Source organism: Myotis nattereri, assembly GCF_964212035.1.
Source record: "Myotis nattereri genome assembly, chromosome: 7".
In the NCBI taxonomy this organism is placed as follows: domain Eukaryota; kingdom Metazoa; phylum Chordata; class Mammalia; order Chiroptera; family Vespertilionidae; genus Myotis; species Myotis nattereri.
In genome coordinates this window covers 22666493-22677724 of record NC_138082.1, presented here as the reverse complement: position 1 = coordinate 22677724, position 11232 = coordinate 22666493, and the positions used below count along the sequence as shown (strand labels likewise).

At 55.0% G+C, this 11232-nt stretch overlaps 1 protein-coding gene across 1 annotated transcript; it reads right to left on the bottom strand.

The window, feature by feature from the left end:
* Window positions 1-985: 985 nt before the first annotated feature.
* Window positions 986-9577, bottom strand: DES (desmin). The gene is made up of 9 exons (XM_081096331.1): window positions 8985-9577; window positions 7986-8046; window positions 7762-7857; window positions 7462-7623; window positions 7175-7300; window positions 6553-6773; window positions 5060-5103; window positions 2886-2968; window positions 986-2678 (listed from the first exon to the last, which is right to left on the bottom strand). The coding sequence occupies exons 1-9, from the start codon at window positions 9560-9562 to the stop codon at window positions 2637-2639; spliced, it is 1413 nt and encodes a 470-aa protein (XP_080952457.1). The 5' UTR covers window positions 9563-9577; the 3' UTR covers window positions 986-2636.
* Window positions 9578-11232: the final 1655 nt, after the last annotated feature.

Sequence of the window (11232 nt, the reverse complement as noted above, 5' to 3'; positions counted from 1 at the left end):
TGCTTTGATGGGTAGATGAATGCACATAACTCATTCAAGGGAAAGAAGGAACCTAGAGGCTCCAGAAAGTACTCACAGATCCATACATCACCTCTTATCCACCGGGGCCCAGTCTCGCCCAGGTGTTTCTCTCACAGAGACTAGCTTAGATTTCAGGGTCCCCAGCAGACTCAAGGATAAGATCCCTCACCGATCCCTCCTCCTCTATTCCAGCGTGAAGACCCTAGAAATGCCATTTCTAATTTCACTTGGAGCTCTGCTACAGGTTGATAGGGGTAATTCTGGGGCCTGCAGGGTTCACCCCATTGGAGCACTGGGGGAAACAGTCACCATGAGTTGATAGTGGACAGTGGCCGAGGGTGTCGACCAGGTTGCAGCTCCAGATGTTCCTAGCGCAAAGGTGAAGAAACACCAAGAAGCCCTGTGTACTGGAAGGTTGCTGGTTCAATTCCAATCAGGGGACATACCCAGGTTGTGAGTTCCATCCCTGGTTGGGGAGAGTATGAAAGGCAGCCTATCAATGTTTCTCTCTCACGTTGATGTTAATCTCTCTCCCCCTCCCTTCCTTCTTCTTTCTAGCATGTCCTCAGGTGAAGATTGAAAAAAAAAAAAAAAGCCTTAGGTGGTTTGGCTTAGTAGATAGAGCATCTGCCTGCGGACTGAAGGTTCCCGGGTTCGATTCCAGTCAAGGGCACATGCCTGGGGTTCAGGCTCAATCCCCAGGAGGGGGTGTGCAGGAGACAGCCGATCAATGATTCTCTCTCATCACTGATGTTTCTGTCTCTTTCTCCCTCTCCCTGCCTCTATGAAATCAATAAAAATACTTTTTTAAAAAGGGGGAAAGGGGCCTTCATAGAGGGAGGGACTACACAGCCAAGAGGGGAAGGAGCAAGTTGTGAGGGAGGAGTGCATCCAAAGAAGGGAAAAAGACACCAGAAAGGCTTTTGGAAGTTTCTGGAAAAAAACACTTAGGAACATCAGATTAGGCAGTTTAAGACTAAAACTCCATTAGGTTTATTTCCCCTACAGACCATCTGAATTCATTGTTTGTGATCTCTACCCTCTTCCCCTCTCTAAAGGCTAACTAATCTCTCCATCTGTGAGGAGTGTCAGGAAGGCTGAGACCCACATGGATCCATCAAGCTTCCTAAATCATTGATCCACCTGGAATTTATTTTTTGGAAGGAATGAAGAGTGACAGCCTTCATCCTGTCCCGTGTGGCTACCCAATTGCCCCTGCGCTACCCATCAGTGTAAATGTTTTATTCCACAATTTCCTAATGTTCTTTTCATATGACCTATGTTCCTCTCCCATCTTCCCAAATTCTCCCCAAATTTCCCTTTAGTGTTTTAATTGAGGTAGCACTGCATTAAAATGATAAGTTAATGGAGAATGAATGGACAGTTTTAGAGTATTGGGTCTTCTTCTCCAAGAACAAGATAAAGCTTTTCATTTTCCTTAACATGGTTGTTTTTCCTGAATTGGCTCTTGTGCATAAAGGTGCTTAGGCAGGTGTCATGGAAAGGTGTGAATTTCTTTGGGAAAGGAACCGGGGAGGAGCCCTACTTCAGAGCCAGTCTGTGGGGAACCGTGGTGACCTTCAAAAAGAGCAGCAGTGGTGTCCCTGGGCCCTGATGATCTGAAGGGGGTAGGAGGCCCAAGGGAGGCAGTCCCAGATTGGGCCCTAATAGGAGGGATTTGTGGTTCCCCAACAAATGCTCCGTCCAGCTCCCGCCCCCATATGTTACACACAAACAACAAGGCAAGGAGGCTCTGGGAGCAGAAGAGGTGACAGGCCCTGGGGGACAGTCTGGCTGGGCAGGAAGGCAGCACAGTCCACCAGGGCCCGGGGGCTCCTAGAGGAGACCTGGCAGTCAAAACAACAGGGGACGTATTAGGCTTGTGCTTCTCTTTTTATTGTTTCTGTCCAGCCCCTGCAGTGGGGGAGGGGCAGGCACAGGGAGGTGGGCGCCCTGCCACCTTGCCTGAGACCGTTCTGCCTCTGTCCTCTCCTTCCTCTCAGCATCTCGCCCACCCTCACTCCTTCCGAATCTCCTGCTCCCACATCTGGCACCTTCGGGGGTTCCCTCTTGCAGCCCCTGCTTGCTAAGCCTACCCTGGGAACATAAGGGACTATGGAGCTAATTTAGTGCCCCCCAGTCTCCACAGGGACCAATCCCCCAGTTGCCTGCCCGGCTTACTGAGGAGGCCCTTTCTTTCTCTGACCTGGGCTGGGGAGTGGAGAGGTCCACCCCATGGGTCCCAACACCCTGCTGGGGTGAGGGGCCCTCTCCAAAGCCAGAGGCTAGAGCCTGAGGTCACAGAGATGGGAGGGGCAGGGTCACTGCTCTGCCTTGGCTCCATTCAGGCCCTGCCCAGCACACCCATGGGCGGCCAAGAGCCAGGCTCGCTCACGTCCAACATCCAGGACTCACATTGCTGGGGGCTCCCTGTGCCGAGCAGGGATGGGCCATGTCCCTTGTGGGGACCATGAGGGGGGTTGGTGCGCAAGGGTCAGAGGCTGTGAGGGGAGACGGTGGCTGGGTGTGGTGCCCTTCGATGGAAGGAGGCGGGCTTCGGGAGGCAGTGAGGACAGGGGCAAGGACGGTCTCTGGTGGCAGAGGGGTCTCTGGCTTTAGAGCACCTCGTGCTGCTGCTGTGTGGCCTCGCTGACGACCTGGGGAGGAAGAGAAACACAGTCCAATCCAGTGCTGGCAGAAGAAAGGAGCCCAGGCCAGCCGCCCAGCCCCCATTCCAGAACTGCAGGAACCCCTCTCCCCGCAGACAGGGACTCAAACAAGCACAGCTGGCAGAAAGCACCCGGCTGACAGCTTCCCAGACATACCCCATGGCCCCCACCAGTAAGGGGACCAGGCAGACTCACCTCCCCGTCTCGAGTCTCAATGGTTTTGATCATCACTGTCTTCTTGGTATGGACTTCGGAACCCCTTTGTTCAGGGCTTGTTTCTGTAACAGATCCATCCACATGCTCAGCCTGACCGAGTTCAGACCAGGCTGCTCCAGGGGCTGGGAGTCCACCCCTGGTCCCACGGGGCAGAGAGAAGACTCCCACCCCTTCTATATGGACCTGGTACTTTTTCAGCAGGACTTTTATCACTTGTCCTTGAGCCCAGTGAGTGGCTCCATGGATCCCAGAATTAGTCCCATGGTTGAGATGAGATTAGGAACCAACAAAAGTGCTCCAGATGTGAACTGGTTCAGGAGGGCAGGACCCCTGAGGCCCAGGCCACCCAGCACTTCCATTCCCCATACATCTTGCTCCCTCTCCACCCTTGGGCTGCAGGAGAGCCCTGCATGAATTTGTACAGTTAGAACCCAAAACCCAGTCCCAAGATACTCTCTTAGAGGATCTCATGGTACCCAGCCCCCTTTAAGGCTCTGGATGAGTAACTTGATGTCTTAATGAAAGAGAGATGGACAGGAGTCAGTCACTGATTCATTGTGTTGGTGGCCAGTGACTTGTTCTCTGTGCCTCAGTTTCCTCATTGTGAAATGGTAACAATGATACTTGTCCTATCATGGCCACAGGACTATTAATTTCAAAAAGCGTGAAGCAGTTTTAAATGTGAGGCTCACACTTGGTATCTGTATAAATGACTAACTAAAAAGAGAGGTGCTGAGTTTTATAATAAGGGTCAAGTTTAGGTCCGCGGTACTAAGAGTTTGGTGTTCGTGAATCTCCTTAGCGAGCAATCAGCCTGTGATGAACATTGTAACTCCGTGGAGCCAGCATGTATTTTTCCCTGATGGAAATGAACATCGAAGATATAAAAGGTGTGATCTAGGAAAGGCAAAGCTGCCAACGACTCCGACTTCCTTTCCTAATGTATCATTATAGTGTGTTTTTCTGTTCTCCAGGGTTGGAAAGCCATGCGATCTGCATATTACTAATGGCAGAATGGCACAATGCCCTAGCAGCTACTGCTCATTGTTTGGCTTTGCTAAGGTTTGGCTTCATTGTTATAAACCTGAATCCAACATCTTGTTCCAGCAAACTGGAGGTGTTCAGCAAGCAGCGGAGAGGGTGGGGGTGGGAGAGGTGGCACTTGGCAATTTGCCAGGCAATGGGTGGTTGGTGCCTTATAGCCAGGAAGTATGATCCTAGTTGCTTCTGCTGCCTGGCCCCTAAGGACACCCCTGGTTCCTTCAGAGTTTGGGTGTATCAGGGAAAAGAAGCTGTTTGCTGATGCTCAATATTTTCAGAAGGTTCAGGGGACATGGTCAATACAATATCATCCTATATAATAAAAGCCCAGCCACCGAATGGCAGAACAACTAGAACAACTGGTCGACCAGTTGCTATGATGCACACTGACCACCAAGGGGCAGACACTCAATGCAGGAGCTGCCCCCTGGTGGTCAGTGCGCTACCACAGTGGGAGCGCCACTCGGCTGACTAGGGTGGGCTGACCAGGATGAGCGGCTGCTCCCACTGCGAACCCCGGGCCCACAGGCAGGAACCTGGGCTGTGGTAGTTGCCTCCTCCTCTTCCTCCTCGCTCCCTGCCACCTTCTCCAGATGCCCACAGGCCGCGGGGCTGGCAGAGCTGACCCAGGAGGCTGGGAGGCAGGTTCGTGCCTGCTGTGGAACTGAGGCCTACTCCCCGCCTCTCAGTGCTGTTGTGCCTGGGCCTGCCCTGAGCAGGTCCCCTGGAGAGGCAAGTGCTGCGGCTCCACGGAAGATGCCGGACCAGGGATCAGCCACTCAGAGGGCAGGTCCACGGCCTCTCCACTGACCAGGAGGAGCAGCAGCGTTCCCACCACTCCCACCACGGGCTGATCCCCGCAGGCCACCCCCCCCACTAGTGCACTGGGCCTCTAGTGAGATAATAAAATAAAACGATCTCTTTGTCAGAAGATCCTCTACTTAACCCCCCTCCCCACCACTCCCCTACTCTGGCAGCAGCTCCCTTTCTCTTCTCCAAGCCCCAGTCCTGTCCCCACAGTTCCATCCTCCCCTCCTGGCTGGTCTTGAGCATTGCCCATGCTGGATTCCTGCCCCCCACACCCAGGCCTCCACTTGCTAACATACACTCACCTCGAAAGTTGAGGGCAGAGAAGGTCTGGATAGGGAGGTTGATCCTGAAAGGAGAGAGATCAAATCCCAAAGGGTTAGGACCCTCTCTCTCTCCCTGTGACCACCTAGCAAGTTTGCCCTGGTCCTCTCTAAACACCATCCTCAGCTGTCCCAGTCCCAGGGAACCCAGCACTCCCACTGCCATGCTGCTTAGGGCATAGGGTCAAAGGCCAACTTTAGCTGTCCCCGGAACTGTCCCTTCAGGAGGGATCACCCATTCCATCTCTGACTGCTGGTATGACACCAACACCCCCAGTCCTGCTGCACTGTCCTGTTCACCAGGATTCCCTTCTTGCTCCTGACATGGCAGAAAGTATGGATAGCAGCTCAGGGGGACATCCATTGTGTGTGCCCTCCAGCCAGGGTGGGAACTTCTGGCCCATCCACATGTGAGGCCAAGTTCCAGGAAATGCCATTTAGCTACCTTAAAAGGTCATTATAGCCCTAGCTGGTTTGGCGTAGTGGATAGGGCGTCAGCCTGCAGACTGATGGGTCCCAGGTTCGATTCCAGGAAAGGGCACATGCCCGGGTTGTGGGCTCAATTCCCAGTGGGTGGCATGCAAGAGGCAGCCAATCAATGATTCTCTCTCATCATTGATGTTTCTATCTCTCTCTCCCTCTCCCTTCCTCTCTGAAATCAATAACAATTATATATTTTTTAAAGTCATTATATATAGGTGTTACTCTACAAAACCTGAAATGTTTAAGTCTCCACCTAAACATGTCTGCTGATTTTTAAGAACTTCCAATATTATCATTTTTATGAGTATCAATGGACATCATTTTTTTTAGTTAATGACCTGTTTTAAATTGAAGTAAAGTTTACATACAGTGAAATGCACGGGTCTTTAGTGTGCAATCCAGTGAGTTTTGATCAGTGTCTAACTGCAAGTCTAAATAAAGATATAGAACATTTCCTCCACCCCAGCAGGTGATCTCGTGTCCCCTTCCAATTGTGTGCTGTTTTCTGTGTCTAGAGGTGAATGAATTTACATGTCCGAGCTTGTCATTCTGGTTTTTTCCTATGAGCACGTGTGTGCACATGTGCGCCCTCAGTGTACAAGTCTGCACCCTCTCTTCTGCCTTGTCTCTCCCTGTCTCTGTCTTTATCTGCCCCTCCCTTTCCTACCTCATCATTCCCCACTTTGCTCTCATCTCTCCCTTGACTGGCAGTAATATTTTATTACCGTTTGCTGAACATGGTTTTATGCTGCTGGTTCTTAATTCTGAAGGTAGCAGAGGGAATAGTTATATTTCTCTTTTTATAAAAGCTATTAATTAAATCACTTTTACTCAGGTGGCCTTGGTTAATTCTCTGCTATTAGTGGAGTGGTGGCCTCTTGTGTAATATTGTTTCCAGGTCTTGTTGAGGTGATCCTGAGCCCCCACCATGGCAGGAATGGGTGCCCTAGCATCCCCCAGAACCCCACTGCCAGCCCTGCCTTGCCCCTCACCGGCTCTCCTCGCCCTCCAGCAGCTTCCGGTAGGTGGCGATCTCGACGTCCAGGGCCATTTTGACATTGAGCAGGTCTTGGTATTCTCGGAGGTGGCGGGCCATCTCATCCTTGAGGTGACGGATCTCTTCCTCTAAGCGAGCGATGCTGTCCTGGTAGCCGTTGGCCTCGCTAGTAAAGCGATCCTCCATCTCCCGCATCTGCCTCATCAGGGAATCATTCTGCAGGGGAGGGATGCCCAAGTCAAGGTCAGGTTGTTTTAAGAGGGGGGTCCAGGATAGGGGAAAGACAGCTTCGGGGCTTGGAGACACTCCAGATGGTGAAGCCCAGGAGTTGTCAAACTCTTCTCAGCCAGGGAACCCTGAACTCAAATTAAGGATTATGTGGAAACTCAGACAATAGAACTGACAAAGGGCAGTATCGCTGTTCAGCCTCTGCACCCCCACACAGGAGCCTCATGATTTCCTGAGAGCCCAACTGGCAATCCACCTGTTCTTACCGCTGTGGTAGATTTGAGGGGACAGAGGCCCAGAGAGGGCATGTGATGGGCCTAAAGTCACAGAGTGAGGGTGGGAGCTATAGGTAGGAAGGGCTGGGCCAGGCAAGGTGGGCAGGGACTCACAGTGCCTTTGAGAGCATCGATCTCGCAGGTATAGGACTGGATCTGGTGCCGGTATTCCATCATCTCCTGCTTGGCCTGGCGCAGTGCATCATTGTTCTTGTTGGCTGCCTGGGTCAGGTCGGACACCTAAGGGCAGAGAGGGGCCCTGACATGAGGAGGATGCAGGATGCAGGTGGGGGTGGGCAAGGGAGCATAGAGACCCTGGCTCACCCTCCTCCCCATGGATGGGGCCACAGGAAACACTTCCAAACTGGAATTGAGGGGGACGTAGGGGTCAGGCTGCCTACCTTCGACTTGTACCACTCCTCAGCTTCAGAGATGTTCTTAGCAGCAATGGTCTCATACTGGGCCCGGATGTCCCTGAGGGCAGCAGTGAGGTCCGGCTTGGTCATGTCCATCTCCACATGGACCTGCTGTTCTTGAAGCTGGGCCTGTAGCTCTCGGATCTCCTGCAGGGAGCATCTGGGCTTCAGTCCCCTACCAGGCACCTCCACACCCCCATTCCCAGGGCCCAGCACCACGATCCCCCCTTTCCACCTGCTTTCACCAGAATCTAAGGACCCTGAGGAGGAGGGCCCAGAGCATACCTCTTCGTGCACTTTCTTAAGGAATGCGATTTCCTCATTGAGAGATTCGATCCTGCGCTCCAGGTCAATTCGAGCTAGCGTGGCGGCATCCACATCCTGGGAGAGGGACAGGGTCACTGATCACCCAGGCAGGGCTGAGGGAAACCAGGGCCCCCCCTCCCCGGGGGGGGGGGGGCAGGGAGAAACAGAGGGGTAAAGATCCCCAGTGATCAATGAGGGCTCACCGATCGGAAGGCAGCCAAGTTGTTCTCTGCTTCTTCTCTCAATTGAATCTCCTCTTGCAGCCTGGTGGGGACAGACAGACAGACAGAAAGATCGGTAGTTCGTAGGGAATAAAACTGCCCAGGGCTGCCCAGAGAGTGGGCTGAGAACAGAGAAAGGAGGCCTGGGTGCTGGGTAGAAACAGGAGAGGCCCTGCCCAATGGGGGAGGGGACAGGAAGTGGCCCAATCTGCCCTAGAGCCACACCCTGGAAGTCTATGTCCCCATCAGACTGTGACCTCGCGGAGATTAGGAAGCCTGTCTATTTTATCCACCTCTATGTCCCTGGTTCCTAGCCCCAGCTTGGCCCATGTAGGGCTCGATTCATGTTTGTGACCTGGGTGGCAGGGTGGCGACTCTGCTCACTTGGGCTGTCAGAAACAGGACCCATGAACACTCGCTTATCCTTGTTGCCCTTTCCTACTGGGAGCCCAGTGGAGCCCACCATCCGGTCCTCCCAGCTGTCTTGAGGGCCCCCACCCACTCTCCTTTTTCCTCTGGACTATCTGTTCCCCTGTGAAATGGCGCAGCCTCAGCTAGGCCCAGGGCACAGATCCCCACTCTACCCCCCTCCCCAGGGTCTCATCACAGAGGAGCTGAGAGCTACCATTGGATTCCCCGGCCCCTCCCCTTCCCAGCTGGCCCCAGATTTCCTCTCTTATCAAACCCCCTTTCCCTCTGACTGAACCTGGGCCCCTCCTCCCTCCACCTCCCATCTGCCCGCCTGACCGCCAGCCACATCACCGCATCATCTTAAGATGCTTTTTAAGGGGGCTGTCTACAGGGTCTTCCCAGGTTCCCCATTTCCGCCCCATGATGTCTCCAAGAAAACCCTTTTGCAGCGTGGAGCGCAGGAGAGAGACCTGGAGTGCCTCTCGCTCAGGGGACACAGGCAGATGACCTTCTCCCTGCAAGGCGCGCCCCGCCCGTGGGAAGGGGTTGGTGGGAGCACAGGGTTCTCACTTGGCCTTGAGCCGCTGCAGGTCGTCCAGCAGGTTGTCGCGCTCCAGGTCGACGCGGGAGCGCTGGTTGGTGAGCACCTCCACCTGGCGCCGCAGCTCGCGCAGCTCCTCCTCGTAGATCTCGGCGACCCGCGTGGGCTCGCGGCCCTTGAGCCGGTTCACCTCGGCGGCGAGCGCCGCGTTCTGCTGCTCCAGGAAGCGCACCTTCTCGATGTAGTTGGCAAAGCGGTCGTTGAGCTCCTGCAGCTCCACCTTCTCGTTGGTGCGCGTGGTCAGGAACTCCTGGTTCACGGCGTCGGCCAGCGAGAAGTCCAGCAGCTCGCCCGCGCCGTAGGAGGAGGGCGCGCGGGCCGTCCCCAGCCGGCTGGCCCGCAGCCCGCCCAGGCCCCCCGCCCCGCCCGACGTGCGCGACATCTGGTACACGCGGGATGTCATCGAGCTCGAGGAGCCCTTGCTGCCGAAGCCAGCGCGCGGGAACACGGGCGAGCTCAGCGGGGAGCCGAGCGAGAAGGCCGGGGCCCCGCCGAAGGTGCGGCGGTAGGAGGACACGCGCTGGCTGGAGGAGTAGGCCTGGCTCATCGTGGCGGCGCGGGCGAGGCTGGGAGGCGACGAGAAGGCGGCGGGCAGGCGGCCGGCTGGAGAGTGGATTCGACAGGGGATACCGGGCCCCCAGCAGCCGGCACTATTTGTATCCCTCCTGACATCAGCCCCCGCCGCCCCTCCCCTGACAGCTGCAGGATCCGGCTGTCCTGCCAGGAAAGGGCGGCCACTGGCGAGGGGGCGGGGAGCCCAGCTTCCCAGCAAGAGGCCTGTGGGGGGCTCGTAAGGGGTGTGAGAGAGGCTGATCCACCTAGGAGGGCAGAAGAGTGGCCGGCCTGCCAACAGCTTCAGCAGGGCAGCGAGCACGCCGGAATCCCCAGGCAGGCCCCCTCAGCCTTTGGGTGCCGGCCTCATACGGGCGGTAGTCAGGGGAGAGAGCCTGGGAGAGGCTTCCATTTAGTCTGAGGGTCTCATTTTTGAAGGTGAGACCTTGGGTCATTTCCTGAAGGAACAAGGCCTGTTCCCAAGAAAGGCTCCAAGTCACCATTTTTCCAAAGATTCTCTGGAAGTGGCAGAGGTTTGGGGGGCGGGGGGGGGGGGAGGGGGTCAGGCAAAGACCAGGAGTCCACCAGCCAGACCTAGAGGAGGAGGGGAGGGTCTCTAGGCAGGCCTAAGAGTGTGAGCATGCCCTAGGGCAGCCGTGGGCAAACTACGGCCCGCGGGCCGGATCCGGCCCGTTTGAAATGAATAAAACTAAAAAAAAAAAAGACGGTACCCTTTTATGTAATGATGTTTACTTTGAATTTATATTAGTTCACACAAACACTCCATCCATGCTTTTGTTCCGGCCCTCCGGTCCAGTTTAAGAACCCATTGTGGCCCTCGAGTCAAAAAGTTTGCCCACCCCTGCCCTAGGGCCAGAGAGCAATCATGGCCAGAGCTGTCTATGGGCACCTGGGCTCTAGCTCTGAGCCTCAGTTTCCCCCTAGACTAGTATAGGCCTTTTCCTCCCCACCTACTGATGAGGACACGGCCCCAAGTTTATAAGCAACAGGGTGATGTCCCAGAATGGTCTGGTGTGCTTCAGTTTCCAGTGGCTAGGGACACTCTCACCCCCACACCACCAACTTCACCTGGCTTCTGCCCGCTTGTGTCCACTCCACCCCTCTCTGACTCAACCCCCTACCGGGTGGGGCCTACCCACATCACCCACGCCCACACACACCAGGGGTTTGTGTTTTGTCACGAGCCGCATGTCAACCCAGCCATCTCCCTGACAGCAACAGCTGCCAACCCGAAATACCAGAGCTGGTATTTATAGAGGAGAATGCATGGGTCCGGTAAACAAGCGCACAGAAGAGAAGCTCTGGGGTGGGGGCCAGGTACCTGAGGAGGGGGCGTGAGTGTCAGATGGTGGAGGAAGGCTTGGGGCGCTAAGCCCCACTCACTTCCCACCCCCACAGTGTTCTAAGCCCCCAGCAGGAATGGAGCCCTGCAGAGGTCTTGCCCATCTGCAAGGCATTGGCTGACCCCACAGGACATGCCCACGTCTCCATGAACACTGCTTTCTCCACACCTCCACCTGGCACTCCACAGGCCTCTCTGAGGCCTGACCCTTTTGGAATGCAAATCCTGGAAATAGAGTTCTGGTCCTTCCCGAGCTCTGCTATTACCAGCAGAACTAATTACTAGCAGACACGTCCTTTACT